The sequence below is a fragment of the Eubalaena glacialis genome, chromosome 7 (assembly GCF_028564815.1).
Source record: "Eubalaena glacialis isolate mEubGla1 chromosome 7, mEubGla1.1.hap2.+ XY, whole genome shotgun sequence".
Lineage (NCBI taxonomy): Eukaryota > Metazoa > Chordata > Mammalia > Artiodactyla > Balaenidae > Eubalaena > Eubalaena glacialis.
In genome coordinates this window covers 2588028-2615921 of record NC_083722.1, presented here as the reverse complement: position 1 = coordinate 2615921, position 27894 = coordinate 2588028, and the positions used below count along the sequence as shown (strand labels likewise).

The 27894-nt window shown below is 47.4% G+C and overlaps 1 protein-coding gene across 1 annotated transcript; it reads right to left on the bottom strand.

Annotated features, from left to right (window-relative positions):
• FAM50B (family with sequence similarity 50 member B) lies at positions 1 to 27486 on the bottom strand. The gene is given in 5 exon segments (XM_061195649.1): positions 1 to 324; positions 387 to 652; positions 655 to 771; positions 774 to 879; positions 27244 to 27486. Coding segments are annotated over 5 exon segments (1056 nt in total).
• Between the last annotated feature and the right edge of the window lie 408 nt (positions 27487 to 27894).

Genomic DNA, 27894 nt, shown 5'->3' with positions numbered 1-27894 from the left:
TCAGCGAACCGTGCAGCCGTCCCAGCGCTTCCCGGGGTCGTAGGGCTCCCAGCGGCGGGCGGGGAAGAGGCGCTGGTTCTTCTCGCGCCGGCTGCGCAGCGCCGCCTTGCCCGCGTGCGACTCGCCCTTCTCCAGGGGGGCGTCGCTGCGCAGCCGCACGCCGTCGTGCACGTCGAAGGCGAAGAGCGGCCCGCTGTTGCCGCGCGCCTGCGCCACCATCCGGTCGTAGGAGGTGTGGTCGTGCGGCCGGATCCGCGCAGCTCGCGGAAGGCGGGGCGCCGCGCCATCCGCGCCTCGCTGAGGAGCTGCCGCGCGGCGCCGCCCCTGTGGATGCGCGCGGCGCGCCGGGGCCCCCAGCCGTCCCAGGAGCGGGACGTCGCCTCCACCTCCGCGCGCTCGCGGTCCGGCAGGAAGCTCGTGTCCACGGCCGCGTCCTTGCCCTCGGGGTCGCCCACCTCGGGGTCCTCGTCGCCGTCGTCGGGCGAGAAGGACAGGCCGCAGATCCGGCGCCGCCGCCCCCGCCGTTCGCGCTGCGCCCGCTGCATCTCGCGCTGGCGCACCAGGGCCTCCTGCCGCGCCTTCCTGTCGTTCGGGGTCAGCAGCCCCACGGTGCTCCGCTTCAGCTCGGCCTCCGCCGCGTCGCAGTGGGCGAGAACTTCCGGCCCACCTTGGGCTTGCTGATGGTCTCCTCGGCGATGCGCTGCTTCGGGACCTCCATGTTCTCCTCCCGCTTCTCGCGCTGGCTGAGCGGGTGCAGGGCCCGGCCGGCCCGCGCATGGAGCCCTTGTACCGAGCCGTCCCGCCCGCCGGCTCCCCCGGGGCCACGCGCGCCGCGTGCTCTCGACCCCGGCCTGCGAGCTCGGAGCCACCGCGTGGACTCTGCAGCGGGGAACAGAAGCACGGAGCTCCGGAGGGGCCAGAGTGACAGCTCGGCGAACGGTCCAGATGGACGCGTTCCAACAGAATGGAATGTTCTGGAGCTGCGCTGACCCACGTGCAGCCGTACGGGGCTTATTGAGCACGAGGCGCTGGTTTTTCACTTTATTTCAATTGATCTAAATTTCAGTAACCACATGTGACTGTGGCCCCCATGCTGGACGGTGCAAGTCTGGGAGCTGCACGTGGACAGGGTTGGTCTGCCCAGCAAACTCTTACCTGTCCGGGTACCCACTCAAGCACGGACATGCAAGAGTCAGAGCAGCCGGAGAGCCGACCTGCACCGGACCGGAGCCTGGCTTCGTGTGTGCCGACCGCAGGAAGACAGAGTGTGAGCGAAAAACCCCTCTCTCCTCAGCCAGGTACATGGCTCCGCTCGGGCACACAAGCCAGTGAGGGGAGAAGGGTCAGACCGAAGCATCTTCCAGTACCTCCCTGGAGGCCGTTGATGTCAGTTGAGCTCCCATCAGTCTGTTACGGGCGGGGCGGGGCCGTGCTAGTTGCTGTTCCTACGCCTCCCTTAAGAGTCATTCCTGCAGTATCTGTCTGTCCCCCTGGTGCCCAGCGCTCAAGTTCCCAGAAGCAGTGTGGGCACAGCCCTTGCTGGGGGAGCCGTAGGGGACAGAGGGGATCTGAGCACAAAACTGGCTTCTTGGCGTTTTAACCAAAGCAGAGTGAGGCCCCCCCTAATTCACTGACCTCAACCTGAGCCAACCGCCCTCCCTTGGGACCAGACCTGTCCTGCCTCGGGCACCACGGCTCCATCCCCCACTGGACCCCACCCCCATAAGCTCTGGACGTTGTCTCATCCAGCCATCCTGCCCCACTGTGACCCCCTGGAATGCAGCAGCTCATTGAACAGACTCCCAAACCCTCGGCTGCCTCTGGGAAGCTTCCCATTGCCTTCTTGCCCCACCCTGAAACCTGCTGTTCCCCAAGAACCACTTACTTCTCCCTGCGGCCCCCGAAAGGAGAGATGTTCTCCTCATCATCTCAAAGTCTGAAAGTGGGTTGAGCATCCTTGCTGTTTCAAAAACATTTCTTCTGTTTCCCTTAAAAACTCCCAGCTCCCCTGAAGCTCATGCAACCCAGCGATACTCTCCCTGCTGTGGCTGACCTCTCTGGAGTGCCCTGTCCTCCTGAATCCTTGAGGATTGGCACCTGGCTTACCTGCCTTCTTCCTCCATCCCCATCCCGCATCGTCCTGGATGCCGTCCGCATCACCTACCCACCACCCTGACCTCCTTCCTCTCTTCCACACCCAGTTCTTATCACTACCCGTCAGTGCCCATCTCCAAAATCTTAACCTCCAAAATCCCCTCCTTTCCTGTCACTTAACTCTAGTACCCAAACTCTAACTGCCCTCTGAGAGCTCGAGACCCCCCATCCAAAGACCCCGTCACCTCTCCAGTGTCACCATACACTCGTATGCCTCCTCGCTCCTTGCCCACCAGAGAGTCACAGATTCCTGACTCTCTCATGCTCCTTTCCGTCCTGTAATTCTCACCTGAAAGAACTCTGATCCTGGTTAAACCTCGCCTGTCTTCTCGTCCCCTAAACCCAGGCAGCTGAATATTGCTGGAGAAAGTGACATGGCTGCTGCTGGCTCGTCCCACTTTAAATTCAGGACCGTAGCTCTCCAAAGGGGACTCAAAACTGCCTAGAGAGTCTCCTACTGCCCCAGAAAGGCCGTTCCGTTCCCCCAGACAGCTACTTCTTACTTCCTTCTGTCCCTCCTCACCCTCCAGCACTCTCCCGCCTCTCCCCACCCCCAAGCTGCCTGGTCAAATTTATCACTGGAGGAAAACGCACAGGTGGTCTGGATAATAGAATCCTCCCCGCTCCCAGATTTTATGACACAGAAACTGTACTCGGCCTGGTTAGATCTCTTCTGTACAGCAGTTTCCCCCAAATACATGTTCTGCGAAGAAGGGTTGTGAGTCTTTGATACGCTTGTTCCCGCTGTGCCTCCCCAAGGGTGGGTAGAGTATTTCATGTTCCCCAGAAGTTTTGGATCATTAAATGTTTCTCGCCCTACAGAGTACCCGTTAACATTTCCCAAACCAGCGCTTCCTGGCATCTTGTCTGGAGAAGATGGCTGTGAAATACATGCCAGCTTCTCCGCCTGGCCCTTCTAGAAGCAGCAGTGCCTGTGAGCACAGCCTCAGCGAGAAACCCCGTATCACATGAGGGTCGAACATGGCACCTACGTGCCCAGAAGAAAGTAGGGCGGTGGTACTGCTCACCAAATTGGCCAAACGAGAAATCTAGGTGATTTCCTAGACTGCTATCCTTCACACGTAGTCAGTGACCGCTCCCCACCACCCCCCTGCCAGATCGTTTATAGGTTTTCCTTTTCTCTCCTTTCCCACCACTTGCCTTAACCCAGGCGTTGTGCTTTTTCCCCACCTAAAGCCCACAGGTGCCCTGTCGGCATCTTCTCAATCTCGTCCCTCTTGTGTACGCTGTCCTGGGATCCTCGTAAGAAGGGAACCTGGTAATGTCACTCTGCTCCTTGAAAATCTCCTCCAACTCTCCCTTTAAGATCAAATGGGAGTCCTTCCTTTTCCTCCCAGGTCTCTAAACAGGCCCCCCCCACCAATCTCCCAATGCCCCACACCACCCAGCATCCAGCAGCCACCCGGAACTTTCCACTGTTCCTGAACAGAGCTGTTCCCTTTGGGGACACTCTTTCTACAAGTCCTGCTCCCGCCGGGGGTCCCTCAGGACCTCCCACAGACAACCTGCAGCTCCCAGCACAGCCCCTCCGAGATGCACAAAGCTACCAACTCCCTCCTGTCTCCAGGCTCCCCGAATCATAACCTTTCTTAGACATAATACAAATCGGACTGCTTGGCGGCCTCCTTTCTCAATTAGATAAGCCAACCAGTCACACTTTAATCCAATCAACTCCAGTATGGCCACAGCCACTGTGACTGCCCTTCCTCCCACCTAATCACAGTCTGAATGTCAGTGTCGTCCCCAGACCTCATCATCCCGCTTCCGATTAGCCGGCATCCGTCCTCTCAACTCAATCACAGTCTCCGTACACCATAGCCAGCCGGCCCGCAGAATTAACAAGGTTACTCTCAAACTCCTCGAAAAGGTTGGCAGGAGGAAGCAGATCTATCTTAAGAGTCTGAAATCCTGATTTTAAGAATATTCCCCACACGTTCCCAGATGCTAACCGCTTGTGACCTCAGTCCTCAATGAAAAGCAAAACGCTACTGCCTTAAACTCTTTTCAACTTTATCTACAGATAACAGTAACAGAAGAGGGGCCGGAACAGCAGTCCGCTTCAGTGAATCTGAAATGCCGATTAAATAAGCAAATTTTAATTCAGAGAAAATGTAATCTACTCCAGGCTTAGTTACAAGGTGAAACAAACATGCAAACGAACAGCAGCAAATTTTTAAAATTCCACAAAACTAAAAGCTACTGCCTTAACTATTTTAACAGAAAAAAACCCCTCAGTTTCCATTGCAAACAACAACAACCAATCCAAACAGGACACCTTTGGTCATGCTTGCTTTTCAGCTTACCTCCCACCGGTCTGAATTCTGATCTTAGGTGATAATCCTACAAGTGGCCGGTATCCTCCCCTCCCCAGAGTCAGCCCTGCGTGAACACTGATGGTGGCCCAGCGTCTGCAGGGGCCCGGGTTGGGTCCAGGCTGTGTCTCCTGATGGCCTCATCACTCAGGGAGCCCTCCAGCAGCCATCACCGTATTGCGAACTAGTTGTTCAAGCAAAGCTGCAGGACCTGTCGACCAGACGCCAAAAGGAGCTTCAACCATATACATGTGTTAGCATACGGTATTTGTTTTTCTCTTTCTGATTTACTTCACTCTGTATGACAGTCTCTAGGTCCATCCACCTCGCTACAAATAACTCAATTTCGTTTCTTTTTATGGCTGAGTAATATTCCAGTGTATATATGTGACACATCTTCTTTATCCATTCTTCTGTCGATGGACATGTCCTGGCTATTGTAAATAGAGCTGCAATGAACATTGTGGTACATGACTCTTTTTGAATTATGGTTTTCTCAGAGTCTATGCCCAGGAGTGGGATTGCTGGGTGGTATGGTAGTTCTATTTTTAGTATTTTAAGGAACCTCCATACTGTTCTCCAGAGTGGCTGTATCTAAAAAAAAAAAAATGGTTCTGACGAACCTAGGGGCAGGACAGGAATAAAGACGCAGACGTAGAGAATGGACTTGAGGACACAGGGAGGGGGAAGGGTAAGCTGGGACGAAGTGAGAGAGCGGCATGGATATATATACACTATCAAATGTAAAATAGATAGCTAGTGGGAAGCAGCCGCATAGCACAGGGAGATCAGCTCGGTGCTTTGTGACCACCTAGAGGGGTGGGATAGGGAGGGTGCGAGGGAAACACAAGAGGGGGGGGGATATGGGGATATATGTATATGTATAGCTGATTCACTTTGTTATACAGCAGAAACTAACACACCATTGTAAAGCAATTATACTCCAATAAAGATGTTAAAAAAAAAAAAAGAAAAAGAAAAGAAATACAAAAGGAGCTCCAACCAACCAGTGCCTGACCTCTACAGACCAAAAATCCTTTATAGGTGTTTAGAAATGAGTACAAAGATGATTGTATTGCATACTTTCTAATCGGGGCTAAAAAATGTCTTCCAGCATTTGCTGGAGAGAAATCCAGTATTTGGGGAAGCTGCAAGTCACGGGAAGAACCCTCACATGTTCAGAGACGGGGAAGTAAATACAAAATACATCAGATGGAAAAAGCTTGGACAGACAACCCATGACTTCTACTGTACATGTATTCACTGGGGAAAAATCATTTAAAAAAAACTTATAGAAGGTGCCACAGACTTCAAAATAGATTCTGCACCATAAATGTCTCTTGAGTTTTGTGAGATTTAAATTTTTTCTTTAGTCTTTTTCAAAGTAATACATACGTGTGGTTTAAAAAGGAAAGTCGTGCTAAAAGGATTATTGTAACAAACAGAGCAACAGCACAGAGTTCCCAGTTTGTCACTCTTTTCCCTGGAGGCAACCGCTTTTAATCCTTCCAGATGTTTTTTTCTCATGTTTACCTTCTTTTTTTTCAATTCTTATGCTGCTGTTTTGTGACTGATCAATTTTACTTTATCTATTGACTTCTTCTTATGGTAGATGAAGAGTAGTTTTTCCCTACAATAGATTCAAATGTCCAGCCAACTCATGTGAAGCAGAGAGTGTTATGGAGGTAGTTAGTATTCAAGCCAGATAAGAAAAATGCAAGGACTTAAATTATGTACCAATCTTAATTATAAATATAGTGGCAAAAGTCTCAGATAAAATATTGGCAAATTGAATCTAGCAGTTTATGAATATATATGTATGAATGGACAAAATAAGCTTTATTCAAACATAGCTCAACACTAGAATCTGTACCTTCATTTTTTTTTTACTGCATTAATAACATCTCAGTACCTGCAGATAAAATTCAAAAAAAAAGAAAAAAAAAATAGCAAACTAGAAGAGAACTTCCTTAACTTGATAAAAGGAATTTTGGAAAGACCTGTGGCAAAGGTCATATGTAGTAGCATACTTTTAGGGCTTTTACATTTTTCTCAAAACTAGAATTATGGGGAGTTTTAGTCTGTACCCAGATGGCTGCAGACGGGGGGAGGTAACAGGTTCCCTGGGCACTTGGTGCGTGAAGGGCGGGAGCAGAGGAAGCTCTGACCCTCCTTCTGGTTCTAAACGTGATACATCTTTTGCTTCTCATCGCAAAGCACCACCTGAAGCCCTGCTTTTGGAAGTATCGCCAGAGAAGTGAGGGAACGAGACAGAGAACAGATGAACAACGGTGGCAAGGAGCTCACAGAGAAAAAGAAGAAGCCAGAGGTCTGCCTAGAAGAGAAGGTATTCTAGACCACTCAGGGCTGCCCTCCGCCCCCTGCACGCTTGCAGGGACCCAGAAGAGGGAAACACGTAGGAAGCATTCCGACACCACACTGGCACCCTTTTCCCCAGGTCACCCTTTTGGAAAGTGCAGTGAGTGTGGCTTTTTTTACGCTGTGTCTGAGAAGGCGGCACCCAGTCAGGGCCCCCAGGTGGGGGGCTGAGGTCAACTCTGGCCCTGGGTCAGCCAGGGCCGCCTCTTGCTCTGTTGTTGTCCCCGACGAAGATTATTGGTACCTGAATGCCACCTGCTCTTCTGGCTTTGCTGAAGGCAGACAGTTCAGCTCAGGGCAGAGGGACAGCAGTGGGACAGATCAGTTTACCCCAGACCTTTATTTTCTCCCTCCTGGCGTGATCATGGGTAGAGAACTCATCAGCAGGAGTGGGGCCTGCTGCTTTTCTGGACCCTTGGCCAGGCCCAGGGACAGCCAGGACTGACCCACTCCCAGACGGCACTGAGCCCCCAGCGCGGGAGGACGGTGGGGTCACAGCAGGAACACCTGTCTCTGGGGTTGCTTCTCGGAAGGCCCCTGTAAGGTTCATGGATCATGAGACCAGAGCGGGGAGATTACCCCGAGATGCCAACTTCATGGCCCTGGAGGTGGATGGGAGCCCAGTACACTCAGAAAATTGAATTCTGAGATAAGAAAATGTCTGAACCTAGAGCTGGCTTTGGGTGAGCAGGGAAGGACCAGGCGCTTTTGGGGGCTTCCCAAAGGTAAAGCCAGAACAGTGCGGCCATGACTGCCGTGTCAAATGGAGAAATCTCATTCACGGTGTGAATATGCTCACCGGGTCTTTTACAGGGTCCCTGACCACATCCCTGCAACCAAGACAGATGTACTGTCTTACTCTACCCGAACTTGTACCTGAACTTTCATTTTCTAGAAAACTCCTTCACACCAGCCAGCGCTCCTGGACGTCTGCCCTGTGCCTGCCCAGGGGCCACTGCCCCACAGCACCTGGAGCTTTTGATGAAACCACTCACGCTCCAAGCCAGCTACCCAGGCGGTGGGTCTGTATCTCACGGGAAGCCAGCCTGGTTAATAATCTTCCTGAGGCCATCACGACCCTCCAGGGATCCGCCAGCCCCGGGGGAGTTTTGATATCACCTGTGGTCACTGTTATGTGTTTCACTTGGTCCATCACCATTAGGGTTTATTTTTCAAACGGATTGTAAACATGGAAGATACTCCCCCATTGACAGGATGGCTGTTCAATGTATGGACAGGACAATTAATGCTCAGGCCCCGGACAGGTCACAACTGACACACACACACCCTTCCCCTGCTGTTGGTTTCGACCCCTCTGCTGACTTGTATCTTCTGCCAGGAGTACCACTGTTTGTGGTAACAAATCACAAAAGAAGAAGCAACCTCATGGGTATCTGTTCTTGCCACCCATCACTTTAATTTGGGTCCAAATAAATAAAAGACATGAGCTAATTACTAAAAATTTATCTTTAGTTATAATTTGAGATAGGCTTCTCCCAAAGCTTTTTAAAATTTATTTTAAAATTGACATTCAGTACAATTCTTTTTGGTGTACAGTATGTGAGTTTAAAAAATTTTTAATACATCCTTTGTTACAGATTTTTTAAATTGAAATATAGTTGACTTATAATATTGTGTTAGTTTCAGGTGTACAGCAAAGTGATTCAGTTGTATATATATTTTTCACATTGTTTTCCATTATTGGTTATTAGAAGATGTTGAATATTGTTCCCTGTGTTATACAGTAAATCCTTGTTGCTCATCTATTTTATGTATAGTAGTTTGTGTCTGTTAATCCCATACTCCTAATTTATCCATCCTCCTTCCTTTTCATAACCGTAGTTTGTTTTCTATGTCCATGAGTCTGTTTCTGTTTTGTATATAGATTCATTTGTATTAATTTTTTAGATTCCACATATAAATGATATCATATGATATTTGTCTTTCCCTGTCTGGCTTACTTCACTTAGTATGATAATCTTTAAGTCCGTTCATGTTGCTGCAAAATGGCATTATTTCATTCTTTTTTATGGCTTAGTAATACTCCATTGTGTGTGTGTGTGTGTGTGTGTGTGTGTGTGTGTGTGTGTGTATATGTATATACACCACATCTTCTTTATCCATTCATCTGTCAATGGACACTTAGGTTGCTTCCATGTCTTGGCTATTGTAAATAGTGCTGCTATGAATGCTGGTGTGCATGTATCTTTTCAAATTAAGAGTTTTCGTCTTTTCTGGATTTATGCCCAGGAGTGGGATTGCTGGATCATATTTATTTATTTATTTTTGGCTGTGTTGGGTCTTCGTTTCATGCGAGGGCTTTCTCTAGTTGCGGCCAGCGGGGGCCACTCTTCATCGCGGTGCGCGGGCCTCTCACTATCGCGGCCTCTCTTATTGCGGAGCACGGGCTCCAGACGCGCAGGCTCAGTAGTTGTGGCTCACGGGCCCAGTTGCTCCGCGGCATGTGGGATCTTCCCAGACCAGGGCTCGAACCCGTGTCCCCTGCATTGGCAGGCAGATTCTCAACCAGTGCGCCAGCAGGGAAGCCCTATTTTTAGCTTTTTAAGGAACTTCTATACTGTTTTCCATAGTGGCTGCACCAATTTACTTTCCCACCAACAGTGCAGGATGGTTCCCTTTTCTCCACACCCTCTCCAGCATTTATTATTTGTAGACTTTTTGATGATAGCCATTGGAAGATGTACATTTTAACCCCTTTCACCCACGTTGCCCCTACCTTCCCCACTTATGGTAACCACCATTCTGTTCTCTGTATCCATGAGCTTGGTGTTCTTTGTTTTTGTTTTTTGTTTTTTTACATTCCACACGTAAGTGAGATCATACAGTATTTGTCTTTCTCTGTCTGACTTACTTCACTTAACATAATGCTCTCAAAGTCTGTGTTGTCACGAATAGCAGGATTTCCTTCTTTTTTATGGCTAAATGCTATTCTATTGTATACGTATACCACATTTTCTTTATCCATTTGTCCATCTTGTATCCATGTCTTGGTTATTGTAAACAATGCTGCAATGAACATAAGGGCACAGACATCTTTTCAAGACAGTGATTTCCTTTCCTTCAGATAAATACCCAGAAGAGGAACTGCTGGATCATACGGTAGTTCTATTTTTAATTTTTTGAGGAACCTCCATACTGTTTTCCATAGTGGCTGCACCAATTTACATTCCCACCAGCAGTGCACAGGGGTTCCCATTTCTCCACATCTTTGCCAATACTTGTTATTTCTTGTCTTTTTTGTAATAGCCATTCTGACAGGTGTGAGATATCTTATTGTGGTTTTGATTTGCATCGCCCTGATGATCAATGATTAGTGATGTTGAGCACCTTTTCATGTACCTGTTGGTCATCTGTATGTCTTCTTTGGAAAAATGTCTATTCAGGTCTCCTGCCCATTTTTTAATCAGTTTGTTTGTTTGTTTTGCTATTGAGTTGTTTGAGTTCTTTATGTATTATGGATATTAACCCCTTATCGGATATATGATTTGCAATTTTTTTCTCCCATTCTGTAGACTGTCTTTTCATCTTGTTGATGGTTTCCTTTGCTGTGCAGAAGCTTTTTAGTATGATGTAGTCCCACTTGTTTATTTTTGCTTTTGTTGCCTTACCTTTTAGTGTCAAATTCAAAAAATCATCGCCAAAACTAATGTCAAGGAGCTTATAGCCTATGCTTTCTTCTAGGAGTTTTATGGTTTCAGGTCTTAAGTTCAAATCTTTGATCCATTTGAGTTAATTTGTGTGTATGTTGTAAGATAGTGGTCCAATTTCATTCTTTTGCACAAGGCCGTCCAGTTTTCCCAACACCATTTATTGAAGAGACTATCCTTCTTCCATTGTAAATTCTTGGCTGTTTTGTTGTAAATTAATTGACTATGTATGCACGGGTTTATTTCTAGGTCCACTATTCTTTTCCATTGGTTTGTGTATCTATTTTTATGCCAATACCATATACTTTTGATTACTTCTGTAAAAAATGCCACTGAAATTTTGATAGAGATTGGATTGAATATGTAGATTGCTTTGAGTAGTATGGACGTTTAAACAATATTAATTCTTTCAGTCCATGAGCATAGAATATCTTTCCATTTATTTATGCCTTCTTCAATTTCTTTTATCAAGTGTCTTATAGTTTTCAGTGTACAAGTTCTTCACTCCTTTGGTTAAATTTTTTTTTTTTGTATTTTATTCTTGGTGATGCAATTGTAAATGGAATTATTTTCTTAATCTCTCTTTCTGCTAGTTCATTACTGTGTATGGAAATGCAACACATTTTTGTAAGTTGATTTTGTATCCTGCATCTTTATTGAATTTGATATGTTGTGTTTTCATTTTCATTCAATTCAAAATATTTTCTAATTTCCCTGGAGATTTCTTTTTTGACCTATGGGTTATTTATTTAGATGTGTGTTTTTAAATTTATAGGTATTTGGAAATATTCCAGTCATGTTTTTGTTACTGATCTCTAGTTTAATTGCATTATGATCAGAGAACATACTTTGCATGATTTTTATTCTCTTAAATCTGTAAGGATTATCCCATAACCCAGGATATGGTCTGTCAGTGAATTTCCCATGTGCCCTTGAAAAGACTGTGTTCTGCTATTATGGATTGGGGTGCTCTAAAAGTGTCAGATCAGTTGGTTCAGTTCTATACCTTGCTAATTTTCTATATACTTGTTTTATCAATTACTGAGAAAGAAGTATTGAAGCCTCCAGTTATAGATTTTTCCATTTTTCCATTCTTTATTATTCATTTTTGCTTCATGTATTTTGAAGCTCTGTTGTTAGGTACATGTGCATTTAGGATTGTTATGTTCTATTGATAGGTTGACCCATTATCATAATGTCTCACTTCATCCCTAGTAATTTTCCTTACTTTTTGAGTTACCCCAGTTTTCTTTTTTTTTTTTTTTAAATTATTAGCACCTTTAATTATTATTTATTTATTTATTTATTTGGCTGTGTTGGGTCTTCGTTTCTGTGCGAGGGCTTCCTCTAGCTGCGGCAAGCGGGGGCCACTCTTCATCGCGGTGCGCGGGCCTCTCACTATCGTGGCCTCTCTTGTTGCGGAGCACAGGCTCCAGACGTGCAGGCTCAGTAGTTGTGGCTCACGGGCCCAGTTGCTCCGCGGCATATGGGATCTTCCCAGACCAGGGCTCGAACCCGTGTCCCCTGCATTAGCAGGCAGATTCTCAACCACTGCACCACCAGGGAAGCCCAACCCCAGTTTTCTTTTGATTAGTGTTTGCGTGGCATATCTTTTCCATCTCCTTGCTTTTAACCTACCTCTGTAAATATATTTAAAGTAGGTTTCTTGTAGACAGCATATAGTTGGGGCTTTTTTTTAACCACTGTGACAATCCCTGTCTTTTTTATTGGTTCAGAACCATTTACATTTATTATTGATATGTTAGGATTTACATCTGCCCTTTTATTATTTATTGTCTATTTTTCCCTATTTTCATTCCTGTGTTTCCCCTTTACTGCATTCTTTTCAATGACTTGATTAGTTTTTAGTATTCAATTTTAATTTATCTATTGAGGTTTTTACTGTATCTTTTTGTGGATTTTTAGTGGTTGTTCTGGGGATTACAGCATGTATTCTTAATTTTTCAGTTTACTTAGATTAGTATTTTACTACTTTAAGAGTCATGTAAAAACCTTACCACCATCTAAGTCCCTTATCCCTCCCGTATATATGGTAGTTATTGTATGTGTTACATCTACATGCATTGAAACCCCATCGGACGATGTTAGGATTTTTGCTCTCAACCATCACTCGCAGTTTAAAGAACTCAAGAAAAGGAGCCAATTGCCTATATTTTCCCAGGTATTTGCCATTTCCTTTTCTCTTCATTCCTGAAGTTGCGTGTTTCTCTCCAGTATCATTTCCCTTCCATCTAAAGAACTTCTTTCATCATTCTTGGTTTTAAGTGACCAATTTTGTCTCCTAGATTTAAAAAAAATCAGACTGCACCTTCTCTTTATAATGCGAATATATGGTGAAGACAGGACTTTGGCCTTCGGTGAAGGTGATTTCAGGGGCCGACTGCCTAAAATAAAGGCGAGGGCACCACACGGGATATCTCCTGTGTCTCTGGCTTCCGTGCACGTGCTCCTCGGCACGTGGTCGGACACTGGCCGTCAGTGGTGTCCATCATCAGGATTCCGGGGTGGCTCCCTCTGCAGCCCCTCAATACATGCACAGGTGGCCATTCTGACACAAGGGAAGCCCGTTCTCAGACACACCATAAGATGTGGTGGTTTGCGAGTCTACTAACACAGCATCCCCACCCTTTTTGGCACCAGGGCCTGGTTCCGTGGAAGACAATTTTTCCACGGACGGGGTGGGGCGTTGCTGGGATGGTTCAGGCGGAAATGCGAGCGATGGGGGGCAGGGGATGAAGCTTCGCTCGCTCACCTGCCCGCCGCTCGCCTCCTGCTGTGTGGCCCGGTTCCTAACGGGCTGCGGACCGCCAGGGGTTGGGGAACCCTGTACTAACATATAGCCACCCTTTCCGTGTAGCTAAAATTAACTGTTGGGATCTTTGCTGAGCCAATGGAATTATCCATGATGGTCCCAGGGGTAGGACTGGGTCTTGGGTCTTGGTGATGCAGCTTGTCCTACCTGGCAGGGCTCACCACGAGTGCTTTAAAGGATGCTGAGATTCCAGTGGTGGGTGAAAAGTAAGAGGTGAAAGCTTCTTCACTTCCTGGCTCTCTGAGAGTCCCGTCAGACCACCATCCACGGGGGCTGCATCCCAGAGCTGATTGCTGGTGTGTTTTGCACTTGTGTATTAGTTCTTTGTACCAGGGTAGCCATGGCCAAAGGCCAAGAATCTACTGGGCTGATTGTGTGAGGAAGTACGGCTTAACATTATTGCTAGGCTGCCTGGCCTCTTGCTACTGCTCTGTGTTTTCGTTGTCCTGTTCCAGGGCCTGGCATATTGTATATGCTCAGTAAATGTTTGACGAATGAATGAATGAATGAACAAATGTCACATTGTTTGATTATATGACTTTGAGGCACTACTGATATTAGCAACACTGGGCATTACAATAAAAGTGTTCAGTCTTCATTTTCAATTCTCTCGTTAGAGTGAAAGTGTAAAAGTTCACTCTTTAAAAATGCCTGAAACTCTGAAACCCTGGAATTGTGGCAGCCTGAGATGTAGATGGCAGAGTGGAAATCGTGCCACGTAAGGAGGGCTGGGTTCTCATGTCGGCTGTATAATTTGTTATGGCCTCGAGGAAAGTCGAATAATTCTCCACGCTTCAGTTTTCTCATCTGAAAAATTACAAACTGGATTATCGGGTCCTTTTGAGTTGTACAGGTCTAGGGTTCAATCAAGAGAACTTGCTCATAGCTCATGTAAGTTGATCACAGGGCTTCCCTGGTGGCGCAGTGGTTGAGAGTCCGCCTGCCAATGCAGGGGACGCGGGTTCGAGCCCTGGTCTGGGAAAATCCCACATGCCGCGGAGCAACTGGGCCCGTGAGCCACAGCTACTGAGCCTGCGCGTCTGGAGCCTGTGCTCCGCAACAAGAGAGGCCCCGATAGAGAGAGGCCCGCGCACCGCGATGAAGAGTGGCCCCCGCTTGCCGCAACTAGAGAAAGCCCTTGCACAGAAACGAAGACCCAACACAGCTAAAAATAATAAAATAAATAAATAAATTAAAAAAAAAAAAAAAAAAAACTAAGTTGATCACAAGCCACGGCTCAGGGAGCCTGGAGCTTGTTTGCTTGGGTAATTCCTACTGGCTGCTGGTTATCTAGAAATCCAAATTTCTCTGGGTGGGGTGGGGAGATGCCAGCTCAGCCAAAGGCATTAGCTCATAGACCATATCAGACTTTGGTTGGCCACAGCTGGGCTGACGTGTTATCAAATTAGTCCAAAGGTAAATCCAAAGGGCTGGGAAAGGAGTAGATTAAGTCCAAGAAACTACTGATTTGGTGGCAGAGGAGTTGGGGCAGCCTCTGGCCTTCACGGCCAGAACCTGGCAAATGGGTGCTTCTCAGACTTTTCAAGGACCCAATTGTGAACATCTTCACTAGTAGCTTAGTCTAGGGGAATGAACATAAGGAACCAGATCCCTTTCGTTCACTTGGAGGTGATTGTGAGATTTTTCCATTCCTAGTTTCCTGGTTGGGGACGTTCTTCACTTCCCTGAGAAGCCCTTCCCTATGCCCTTGCCAACCCTGCAAAGCCACTCCATGCACTGCTTTGAGAGGGTGGGGTGTGTAGGTCTCACTCGGCCCCTTCTCCTTCCTTCCATCCTTCCCAGACTTCACAGTCCTGTCACCTGCCACATGCTTCATCAGTGCTCAGAAGCCGGGGACAAGAGGGATGAATTGCACTGTCAAGGTGGCCCCAGATTACCCAACCCAGATTGCTCTCTGATTTCTGTTCATTTAATTTTTTGAAATAAAAATGTTTTTATACTACATGAATTTTGTAAAAACTTTATATAAAATGGTCTTTATGTAACCCAAGCCTGAGAGAGAATCATTATTCGTAGTTGGCATTTACTTCCAGACTTCAAATGCGTATGTAAATATGTATTTTAATATAAATGAGATCATTGTGTACATTGATAACTTCAAATGATATGTCATACTTCTTTCCATTCTAACACTTAAAGGCCTATCAGATACTTTTCAGTGGCCTCAGTGTATTTCAATACAGGAAAGTATTACAGTTTACCAATTTTCTATTGCTTGACATTTAAATTTTTTTAACTCTACAATGATCATTCTTAAAACTACATATCTGTGAGAGAACTCTTATAGTGCCTGGCATTTAATATCTATTGTTATTATAATTATTAGTAATCCTTTTTAACCTGATAGCCCTTGACTTTCTTTGATTTTAAGTTGAGCATCTTGTGTTCTTTAAATTTCATGACAAAATTTTTAACCTACTTTTCTATTGAGGAAATTTCTTCTTTTCTTATTGATTTATAAGAACTCTTTATATATGGAGAATACCAACCCTTTATCTGTCATATAAGTTCCAAACATTTCCACCAGTTTGTTCTTTGCATTTTAACTTTGTTTAGGGTTTTGTTTTTGTTTTTGTTTTTTTTGCCACATAGCATTGTTTTGTATTTTCATTTTTATGTAGCCAAAAGACAGTCTTTTTTTTTTGACTTGTGAGTTTAATATATATTTTAAAACTCACTCAGTTTTGTAGCATTGTTTTATGATCTGGGATCTTATTTCTGAACATAATGTAAGGCAGTGATTTAGATTTTTTCCCAAAAGGTACTAAATTAAAATGAAAACTTAGGAATATTTCTCAGCCTTCTCCATGGACCATAGGTATTTTTTCTTACTAGTAGTAAGAAAAACAATAAAAATGAAATTTTTAGTAGGGATTTGCAACGTAAAAAGCTTGTTTACATACTGTATCAGCTAGGAATCTTTCTGTTCCAGGTAAGAGAAGCCTGACTCAAACTGGCTTACATAAGAGATTCAATGACCCACTTATCTGGAAAGACCAGGCATCATGTGGGCTTTGGATGTAGCTGGATTCAGAAGGTCAGTAAGCTCACCCTCCTTTCTGCCTCATTCTTAGGCTGACACTTGTTAGGGTCATAAGATGATGTCCAGCAATTTCCAGGAATTACCTGCTGTCTCATCCATATCCAGGGCAAAGAGAGATTGTTCTTTTGATTGCTCTCAGAAGAGTGAGGGAGTTTCTTTCCCAGATCCCATAATAAATTTCTTCTTGCTTTGTCCAGCCATGGTGTCCAGGAAAATAATAAATGGTCTCTTTCGATTTAGTCAATCAGAGCCTTCTCTAGAGCAGGGGACGGGGTGGTGGGGGGCAGCGGTGGGATGTGTTGGGGAAAGGTGACTATCCATCCAAGCAAAAATTGGGGTCACGTCACTGAGAGGCTGGGAGGATGGAAGCTGAGTGCTCAAATTAGCAAACCCCTACCATGCATACACCATCCTGTTTGTTACTTATAAGAACTCTGTGCAGGCAGGTAGTTACTAACTTCCCTATTTTATGGATGAGAATACCAAAGGCTAGAAGAGTGACATGATTTGCCTTGACCGCTCGCCTAGATGGTGGCAAAGCTCAAATCATATGACTCTAAACTCTCCGCTCAAATCATACGACCCTAAACTCTCCGCTCTGCCCAGTACTCAAATGACCTCCCTTCAAGCTTAACATCACCATTTAGTACGTGGGACTGCATCAGTTCTACAAATGAGTTTAAAGAATTAAAAGGTCAAAAGGAGATATTAGCTGTTAGCCGAGTCGATGCTCGTAATAGGGGCAGAGCATTATGTGAGGTTCCACCATGGTGACTTCAGAAGAACTGGACATGAGGATCCTGGTCTACCTCAGCCGGGTTCCCCCAAAGAGGAGCATATGGTACCAAGGCTTATGCGTGGGTGGTTTATTTGGCAATGTGGCCACAGGGAACAGGAGGGAGAGTCCGGGTGAGACGGGAGGCTGAGGAGGACAGCCAGGACAGTCAAGGCAGCCACCTCTGTAGGGGACTGCCTGACCCCACAGGAACTTTTGGAAGCTCTAGAAGTGGGTCATCACGGGGTGGGGAGAAAAGGGGAAGCATTTATCCTGCAGCTCACGTCCCCAGTCATCCCTGGTTGTTCTCAGGGTGTCAACAGCCTTGCATTTCTGAGCTGTGCATAAGTGAGTGCCCGGTGGGTTGGTTGGACATCCCAGCTGGTCACTGCAGTGGCCAGAAGGAGATGGGACAAGAGGATTTTAAGTGGGGCACCAGGGGTCTTCAACATGTGATCCATTATAAGCCAATAATACAAAGCTTGAGTTAACGAAATGATACACAAACAAGCCTGAATTCCTGTTTCCCTAGCTAACATCTGATAAGTTCATGCCTGGATAATTACAACCACATCCTGAAAAGGTCTTCCTGGTTTTTCTCTGTTCGACTACTGCAGTAATCTTCCTAAAACACACTAAAAATTTCCATTTTGTCACACTTTACTGAAAGGGTTCATTCCTCTGCACTGCTTGCAGGATTATGTACAAATGTTTTTGCTTGGCATTCAGTATTCTTCACCGTCAGTTTTACCACCATTAAACAGCTGTACTCCCCCCATCACTGCCCCAGCTGGGCTCAAGCCAGTCTAATTTCCTTACCGTTTGGTAAGCAGGCCAAGATTATTCCTTCTCTGTGCCTTTGCTAATATTGTTTCCTCTAACTGACAGGGATGACATGCAAAACATTTACCAACTGCCAAGGCAGGCACTGGCCAATGGGCATTAGGTCTGAGCCAGTCAGAACTGATGGCAGGTGTAACTGACAAACGGGTCGACCAGTTGGCTCAGCTGCCATTCTCCTTGTGTCTGTTGGACCCCATCTCTCCCTGTCCTCCATGAAGATTTCCTGGATTGCTGTTACTTACGTTGTTCTTTCCTTCTTCCTGCCTTGTGTCCTGAGTATTCTTAAAGCTGTTCATGTGATGACGTAACAGCCTAAAACACCTGCACTTGTGGGCGGCACTTTACTGCCTTTTCATATGGGAACAATTTCATGATATTTTCTGTAGAGAGAATAGAAAGATATAATTCAGTCTTTCCTATAACATGGCTGATCAAAAATAGTTATTGATATTTTAGAAAAGTTTCAGCTTCAAAAATTTATGACTGATGACACCCACTCTTAGAAGTTTTGTCATATATGAGGAAACCTCTACTAAGGTTCCTTCATGTCTGAGCTGTAAAATTTCAGGAGATTTAAATTTCTGTGGGATGCTCTTTGAATTGCCTTTGGATAAATTCCTGAAAGCCATTCCAGCACCAGGATAGCCAATGATATTTTATCTGTGTGATGGCTTCAAGACATGGCCCCCAAATTCTTTGACACTCCTCTCATTGAGAGATGGGATCTATGTCTCCTCCCCCCTTGAATCTAGGTAGACTTGTGATTTGGTTGTAACCAACAGATAGCTAGATCAGGAAAAGCAACACAACTGCTGCTTTGTTCTCTGGGATTCGCGCCTTTGGAGCCTCGATCCATCATGTAAGAAGCTGAGCTCCTCCAAGGCTACCATCCTTGGGAAGGAAGCCTGGGTCACATTTAGGAGCTGAGATCCCAGCTGACAGCCAGCACCAACCAGCAAACGTGATTCTGGCCCCAGCGATAGAGTCACCCCTTCCACGGGGTCTTCCAGCTGAGGCCCTGGACATTGTGGGGCAGAGACATGCTGTGCCCTGTCTGAATTTCTGTCCCAGAGAATCCATGAGCGCAATAAGATGGTTGTTTATAGCACTAGGTAACACAGTGCTAGTGACCAAAACAACCGTGGACAAAAGTAACTGTGACCTAGGTACACTCCCAAGGTTGTGGGGTGCCAGGCTTGAGCACAAATGGAGGTCTGTATATCACACGTGTAAATATCTGAAGTTTTCTAAATTAAATATTATAAATCATGCTAATAAACTATTAAATAAAGGTGCTGTCTCCTCCTTCATTGAAAAATATCCTTCATGGTGACCGGGAAGGCCAGGTTTGGATTTAGAATTCCCATCGGAGCCCCCTCCCCTTCTTCAGACCCCCCCCCCCGACTCCACCCAGCACCTGTGGCATATGCACGCCACGCTCCATCCATACCTCCTGAAAACAGCCCCATCGTACCCTTTCTTGGCCCTACACGGGCACAGCCAGCAGTGGGGCTTGTCATCCACACGAGGGTGGGTTCAGAGGAGACCCCCGGTGCAGGGCAGGATGTTGCAGGATCCCAGGTCTGGTGTAGAGTCAGTCTGGGGGGTGGGCTCTGGGGTGCATCCAACAACGTGGACCCGCAAACTTCTCACCAGTGGTTGGGGCGGAGTCAGTCTTGTACAGCCCAAAGGCATTACTTGTGCCAACTACAGAAATGAATCTCTCTCAACTCAGACCTCAATTTTCAATTCGACTTCCCCTTTGCCATTTCCCAAGAATATCCCCGGCCAGTTCAGTGCCACCTGAGAGAAGGGGAAGTGTGACGGAGGGCAAGTCACTGTGGAAAGAGACAGCCATACTGTCACTTGTGGTTGGAGCTTCTCACTTTGGGAAACACTCCAGGAGCATGGGGCGCAGAGAAGAAGCCCAGGCAAGCAAGGGGCTGGGAAGCTATAGCTCCATTCGCTTCATGGAAACCCACCTCCATCCCATTTCTTGGCTCGCTCATGCCCTCTTGAAAGACGCCCTGCGGAAACCAAGATGTACGTCAGATTTGGCCTCTGAGACCCGGGAAAGAATTGCAGCTGGAGCAGAGGTTGACGTTAGTGACCCACGGGCTACATTTGACCCGCAAATGTGTTTTTATTTGGCCTGTACAGTGTTTTAAATGTTTTTCTGAATAAGGGGCTAGCCTTTATAAACTGGAAGATATCACATGAAATTCTCGATTTCTTGCTTTTCCTAGAAATTAGAATGATCTGGAACATGGGGCCTGCATTCCCCCGGAGCAACAAGCAGCCACCCCTTAGATAGGACACAGGCTCCTGGGGCCTCCAGGCCTCACCACCACACTCGTCTCCGACTGGGTCTACTTCCTGGGGCGTTTGTGTGTCCAGTGCGTGGGTTAGAGCAGCTGGACACAGACACCTGCAGAAGATGGTACCTGCTGATGGACGGCCCTGCAGAAGATGGTACCTGCTGATGGATGGCCCTGCAGATGGTACCTGCTGATGGACGGCCCTGCAGATGGTACCTGCTGATGGACGGCCCTGCAGATGGCAAAGGGCTTAACATCTGCTGAATGAGTAAACGTCTGGAAAAGTGAAAGGTTATAGTTGAGGTTAGTAAACACATTCAGGAGGAAAGAGAGCAAAACAAGAATCTTAACTGTGTCCAGTCCCCTTTAAAGAGTAAATCTAGTAGCGCTAGGGTTATTGATTTTATGTTATAACGCTGACTATATGTTACTAATAATAGATTCTAATTCCATCCGATCCTTAAAGAGAAGGAAGCTTGTAACACTTCTCAAAGTGGATAAACCAAAAGCAAAAGGCCACATGGCAGCCCCATCAGCGAACTACTTCAAATCTGTCGTGAAACCTAAGTTTATCATGCTCTTTCTTTAAAAAATTTAATTAAAAAAAATTACCTGCCCACCTTATGTAGCCCTTTAAAAAAAAACACACAACAGTATGGCAGTTCCTCAAAAGATTAACATAGAATTACCATATAATCTAGCAATCTCACTTCTGGGTATGCACCCAAAAGACATGAAAATAGTCTTGAAGAGATATCTGTGTACCCATGTTCACAGCAGTATCATTCACAACAGCCAAGAGGTGGAAGCAGCCCAGGTGTCCATCAAAGAATAAATGGGTAAGCAAAATGTGGTCCATGCATAAAATGGAATACGATTCAGCCTTACAAAGGAAGGAATTCTGACACATGCTGTAATATGGATGAACCTTGAAGACATTATACTCAGTGAAAAAAGCCAGTGACAAAAAGCCATATACCGTGTGATTCTAAAGAGGTTCCTAGACTCGTCAAGATCAGAGACAGAAAGTAGGATGGTGGTCTCAAGGGGCTGAAGGGGGGCATGGGGAGTTAGTGTTTAATGGGGACAGAGTTTCTGTTTGGGAAGATGAAAGAGTTCTGTGGATGGACGGGGGTCGCACAACAATGTGAATGTACTTAATGTCACCGACTGTAAATTTAAATACAGTTAAAATGGTAAACACAAAAGATACACTTGTGATCATCAGCTTCTCTTCTGAAGTCAAAATTAGGTTCAGCTTGCTTCCCCCGAGAGGGTGCAGAACAGCTGTCAGAGAGGGTGCCAGAGCAGAGGATGAAGCGGGGCTCACGAGCCGAATGGGCCAGTGGAGGGGCCTCGCGGTCCTGGGTTAAAGGAGGCCACCGTCCGAGCCCTACAGCTTCCCGGCCGGCAGACACCTCCGCCTCCTCGTTAGACAAGTGCTGGGGGGATCAGAGCTCAGCTTTCTTTCAAAATAACTGTTATCCAAAGAAGATGCAGGAAAGCCAATTAAATGTGGACAAGCCCAGCCTAAGGTCTCCAGGAAAAGGTTATCACCCGGTCAAAGTAGCCTTGCAGCCCAAGAGGACCCACGTTTGGAATCAAACCAGGGATAAAGGACCTTGCCTGCTCCCCACGTGCAGCCCCGGTGGCTGTGGAACCAGCCAGGCAGGACACAGACCTGAGCCTGGGATGCACAGGCTCCCGAGTGTCAGATGATATTGCTATTCCCACTGTACGTGTACTAGATTGTATGTTTTCACCCCACGGCAACGTGGCGCAGTAAATACGAATGTCACATCTCATTACACCAAATATGTTACACTAAAATATACCTGGAATTTCTGAAATGTGTACATGAGTTTTACAAACTGCAATTCTCAGCTGTAATATTATACTCCTATCACACAGCACCCGTGGACCCATAGGCGCTCAGAATCCTCCCATCCACCCAGGCTTGGACACTCGCCAGCCATGCGACCTTAGCCAAGGTGCCTCCCAGCCCTCAGCTTCCTCATCTGTAAAATGGTGACAACAGTTAGTATTTACCTCAGAGGGTCGGGCGGTAAGTGCCTGACCAGTTCAGCAGTGGGTGTTTGTGAGGAGGTAAAGCTCACCTTCCAGGTAGTGGAGTATCTGGGTAACTCCTGCCTCTGACCCTGAGACCCTCCTCATATTTACGGGTCATTGATGTTTTAGTTTCAAACTCACCAGCTGAAATTTTTTTTCTTTTTTTAAAAATTATTTTATTGAAGTGTAGTTGATTTACAATGTTGTGTTAATGTCTGCTGTACAGCAAAGTGACTCAGTTATACATATATATACATTCTTTTTAATGTTCTTTTCCATTATGGTTTATCCCAGGACATTGAATATAGTTCCCTGTGCTGTACAGTAGACCTTGTTTCACTTTTCTATCAACACTGTTACCCGAGGGCAGAGATGTGAGATGCAGAAGGAGAGACACTGGGGAAACGTCGAGGGGGACGGGGAGACGTGATCTCTAAACACAATCACAGCCTGCGTCTGAGTGCCTCAAAGTCTGGAACACTCGACTGGGTTCACTGTTATGACGCCCGTAGTGTGCCCGCCCCTTGAGGACCAAGACTGGATGCGCCCAAGGGCCCTGCCGCCACTTTGGCTGGGACCCTGCCCGCCTCGGCCCTGGGAGCCTCCAGCTTTTCGGATGAGATCACCACTGAACCCGGGAGCAGAGCGCTTGGCCAGAATGCTCCAAATTAAGCCAGACACTGTGCTGCTTTTTTCTGAGGCGGGCGAGCACGCGTTCGAGTTTGTAAGAAAACAACTACTCAGGCTTCGTGTTTTGATGACACTTGGCTCCGACCTCCTGTAAGTCCAAACGTCTGTGCAACAGGGAAGTGAGCCCTGAGTTGAATGATAAAGCTGATATGATTCATGAGTTTGTCGGGAGGAAAAGAACAGGAAACGGAGGGGCTGGTGCCAGGGCTGTGACATCATCACTTTGGCATCCCGTCCCGTCCTGGAAAAATGCAGCCTGCGCCGCCCTGAAGAGTTTGAGACACAGGAGACAGAAGCTATTTGGTGGCTTGGCCAACTCCTGAGAGCAGGGAACTGGATTTTGGAAGTCTTATCCCCCAGAGCGCATGAAGGGTGAAATGTCAGTATGTGGACGGCCGCCAAGAACTCCAGGAGAAACCAAAGAAGAAACAAAACCCTTCATTTAAAACACCAGTGGAATACACACATATATACACATATATCTACACATACACATATACATATATATCTAATCCTATGTGTATATACACATGTACCAACACACACACACACGCAGACACGTATATATTTAATCCTATGTCCTCTAACAGACTTCTTAGTGAGGAGGGAAGGCCAGTGCGGGGGAGTTGGTGATGGGAGGAGGAGGAGATGGGATTTTCATCTCCTTTCACGGAGGAGGAGTAAGGGTACAGGGCTCGTGCCGTGCCCACACAGTGACTATACCTAAGGCTCTTCCGCCTGGTCCACAAAGGGAAAGTATTTCACCTTCACAGAACAAGTTTACTGACCCCCTGGTCCAAAGCAAGAGAACTGCCAGGAGAGGGAGGGCCCCTCTGGTCTCCCAGAACCAGAGGTATGAGCCCTCCCCCCTCCCACACTGCCGACCTCGCTGCCTCAGGGCCGTCGGGCTAAACGATGCACTGGCTGGGCCGCCTCTGTTCCGGACTTTCCCGCGGACTTTGCTGGTCGTGCGGCCGGGCTGGACCTCACTTCAGCCCTGCAGTCCCTTCCAACCCCCCGTGATGTGGTTCCCTTCTCTCTCTGTGCTCTGTGAGGGCAGGCGAGGCTCACTCATTTTGCATTCTCAGTACCTACGATATAATAGGTGTTCAATACACTGATTTTAATTAATAAGTGCGCAATGGATTAAAATTTTAAATTAAGAAATGAGTTGAGGCCCTTATTGCATGCAGACAGCCTCCATCCAGCAGGAAGGAACCCAGACATGACAGTTTCTGGACAGCTACAAATGTAGCCCCACTTCAAGCCAGTATTTTTTTTACTATGTAGTCCACATTTATTTCCTGAGAAGAAATAAATTTTCTTTTGGTGAAAATTGTATCTATCTTCCACCTAGGGGTTTATGAGAGACATTGAATATAACGTAGCATCGAAACTGACTGTATTTGGAGTTGTCTTTCATTTCACTCTTTCCATCACTTGTGACTGGATTACAATGAGTCACTCATATACACAAAGAATTGAAATAACACAGAGCCTTATTCCAAATGGATTTTAAGTTTATTTTTCTTGGCTTTCATTACCCCAAAAACATTTTCCATTTTTCTGGAGTCTTTATTATCTCTTGGGTTTTCTTCTGCAATTTTCTGAACACAACTTCTTGTTTACACACTAAACAGTCTGCAATTTGTGCAGTAAAACAAACCACTCAGTCTCGGGAAGCTCCCTCTTCAGTGTGTTATCTGGTTTCAGAACCTCGCTTGACGTGGGATCAGCCTCAGCTGATGGAGACCAGCGGCTGCACCTTCGGTGTTCACTCAGCTGGGAAGATGAGCGAATCCAAGGGGCTTCGTCTCACTCTCCACTTGGGGGAATGGACCATGTGGGTGGGGAGAGGACCAATTTATAACAAGCCATGTATCTAAAGAGTCATCCATGGAAACCTGCACTAACCAAGGCCCCATTTGTGACTGGCTCCAGTAAGGCCTGAGCACATGGGGGGCCTGGGGCCCAGAGAAGGTGCCTGGTATCTCACACCAGGCACCTTAATTCCAGCCTGGGCCCGTCGCTCACTTCCATCAGAAGGCAAAATCAACGTACAGCCTTATGGTGACTGATGGCCATGAAATAATAAGGATAGTAACGACAGCTCCCCCCCAAGCGTGAGCCCCACCCAGGTGGGTGTGTTTGCCGTGCGGCTGGTTCCCGGGCCATGGGAAGCAGGGTCCAGTGAGGCAGCATGTTGGGTGCTAGAAACAGGCGCTCAGTGAATAGTTGCGACTCGGTGAATTTGCTGAAACATCGCTCCGGGTAAAGTTCCCTCTGTGTCCTTTTATTGAACCCTCACGACGTGACTGTGGGTGGAGCATTGCTGTGTCCATTTGACAGGTGAGAAAACTGAGGCTCAGAGGCAGACTTGTCCCCATACTTACAGCCGGTGAAAGGGACAGCTGATCTGAGCTCAGGCCTGCTTGACCTCAGGATCTGTGCTCCTTCCACAATCCCACGTGGTCCCTGGGGCCCTGGAGCCAGTTCTATCAGAGGACTCACTGGTGTGTGCTGCCTGGCAAGGCACAAAGAATACCCACTGGAGTATCCACTGCCCACCAAATACTAATCACCAGGGGGCAGAGGTTCAAGGCCGTTTGCAGGGCAGCAGAGCCTTATCTACTGCCAACTGCAGATAAAGCCCAGCCGGAACTTCCAGCGTGTCACTGCCACGAGGCGTGGCTTTATTTGACTGCATGGGGGCAGATTTTGTGAGGTAGAGAGGGGTCGAAGTCCGGGACGGCAGAAAGCAACCCACGAGCCTGTTCTTGCAGAAAATGCTGGGTTTGTGATGGACGGGCCATGGGTCGGGGCTCCGTGGGCAGGCTGGGAGCGCTGCACACACTCTGTGGTGTGGTCCTGCCTCTCTGTGTGTGTGTGTGTGTGTGTTCTGTGCGTGTTTTCCACGTCACAGAGCACGCTTATGTGTTGTATGCGTGTGTGTGCATCAGTGAAGGAGGGGCACGTGCCTGTGACCAGCCCCAGCACCTGGGCCTGGGGCAGAATCCCCGGCAGAGGGTGCGGGAGCTGGCTGAGCGGGGAGCTTCTCAGACCCGCTCCAGAGCCAGTAAATCACCCGCTCTGGGCCTGGGTCCCGGTTATACGTGCTTTTTAACATGTTTCCTAGGCGGTTCTTATACTGAAAGATGAGAACCACTGTTCGAGGGATTGGGAAGAAAGATGGATGTCCACTTTCTCCTTTTAGACGTGTGCGGTATTTGATACTTCTGTAATTTAAAAAAATACAGGTTTGAGGGAAGAAAGAAAAGGAAGGAGAACAGAAAAAAATCAGCATAGTTTGGGGTGGGGCTTGGATGTAGGAACCCCGTTTCCCAGACTCTGGATTCTGGACCGTGCTGTTTACAATCTGCCATCACACTGTCCCCTCTTCTCTGCTTTTCCTTCTCTCTCTCTCTCTCTCTCCCTCTCAGACACTGTCACTCCCCACCAAGCAAATACCACTACAACACCCCCTCCCAGAAAACCCCCAAACAGCCCCAAACTAGTATCTGCAAGGTGGCGGCTGCTGGAATTGTTTGTCCTGCCCAGGAGACCGGCGTTACTATTTTCCGAGCTGTACAGCGCAGACAAGCCGCCCAAGAATTGCTTACAAAGTTGCCTTCTCATCATGAGCAAATACGCCCACCATCTCCCGGCTTCCCGTTGACGTGGGGTTTATTCCACACACTCGGTTATAAAATGAAGGTTGTTTGAGTTCAGTTTTTGAAAATGAGTTTCTTTCACTTCAAAACGCAGAAAAAGTCCATTCCAAAGAGCACCTTCAATTCTAAAATTTTTAGTTTTTCACTGTTGGAGTCTTTAAAGGGAAGCCATTCAGGCCCTGGCTCCCTGGCAGGTCCTGGCAGGTGTAAGTCATACGTTGCACCAAGGGCAGGCAGTGCAAAGGGCCTGCGCTCACTGCAGGGGCCTTCCAGCCTGGGTACCGCATGTTGGCAAACACTGACCTGAGCTCTCAGCCCTCTCAAGTCCTCTGCCGCTGGTTGTGCAGGCCTCTTGCCACTGCGCTTGTGAATAAGAGCATCCAGTTACCGGGTCTCTCCCCGAACCGGGTACTTGACATAAGTTGCCCCAGATCGGCCTGCCAACCCGCAGGGTGGCCTGAGACCCGCTGCACAGGGGAGGGGAGGGTGAGAGCCGCCTGGGGCCCCGACCCAGGTCCACAGCTGCCAGCACATCTATGCGTGAACCCTGCTCTCTGCTACACTTGGTGGTGCCCGGGGCCTCACAGCAGCCCTCGCCCTGGCTCCAACCACGCGGAAGGAAGTGGTAATGGGGATCTTTATGGGGGTGAGGCCAGGTCTTCACCGGGTGGGCAGGAGCCGGCGGCATGGGTGGAAGAGCCACAGCCAGTGGACCAGTCCGTTCATGCAGGGCATCCTCGACCCGGGCCACATGTTGGAATCACTGAGGAACGTCAGGAGATCCCATCCCAGGCTACACCCAGACCTAGGAGATCAGAGTTTCTGGAACTATCTGTGAAGTTCCACAGGGATGCACAGCTGAGGTGGAGACCCCTGGGTTCCAGGCGGGTCAGCCTGGCTCCCCTACTGCTCCCTCGCATGGTTGGTTGTGGGCCTGCAGCCCTGGGTCACCCGGGGCATCAGAAAGGCCCAGCCTGGACCTCTCAGTAGGAACCTGGGTTTTAACAAGGCCCCTGGGTGATTCGCTTGTGCATTAAAGTCCCAGAAGTTCGGCTTCAGATGACTACCTCAGATGCCCCAGCATGTGAGAACCTCG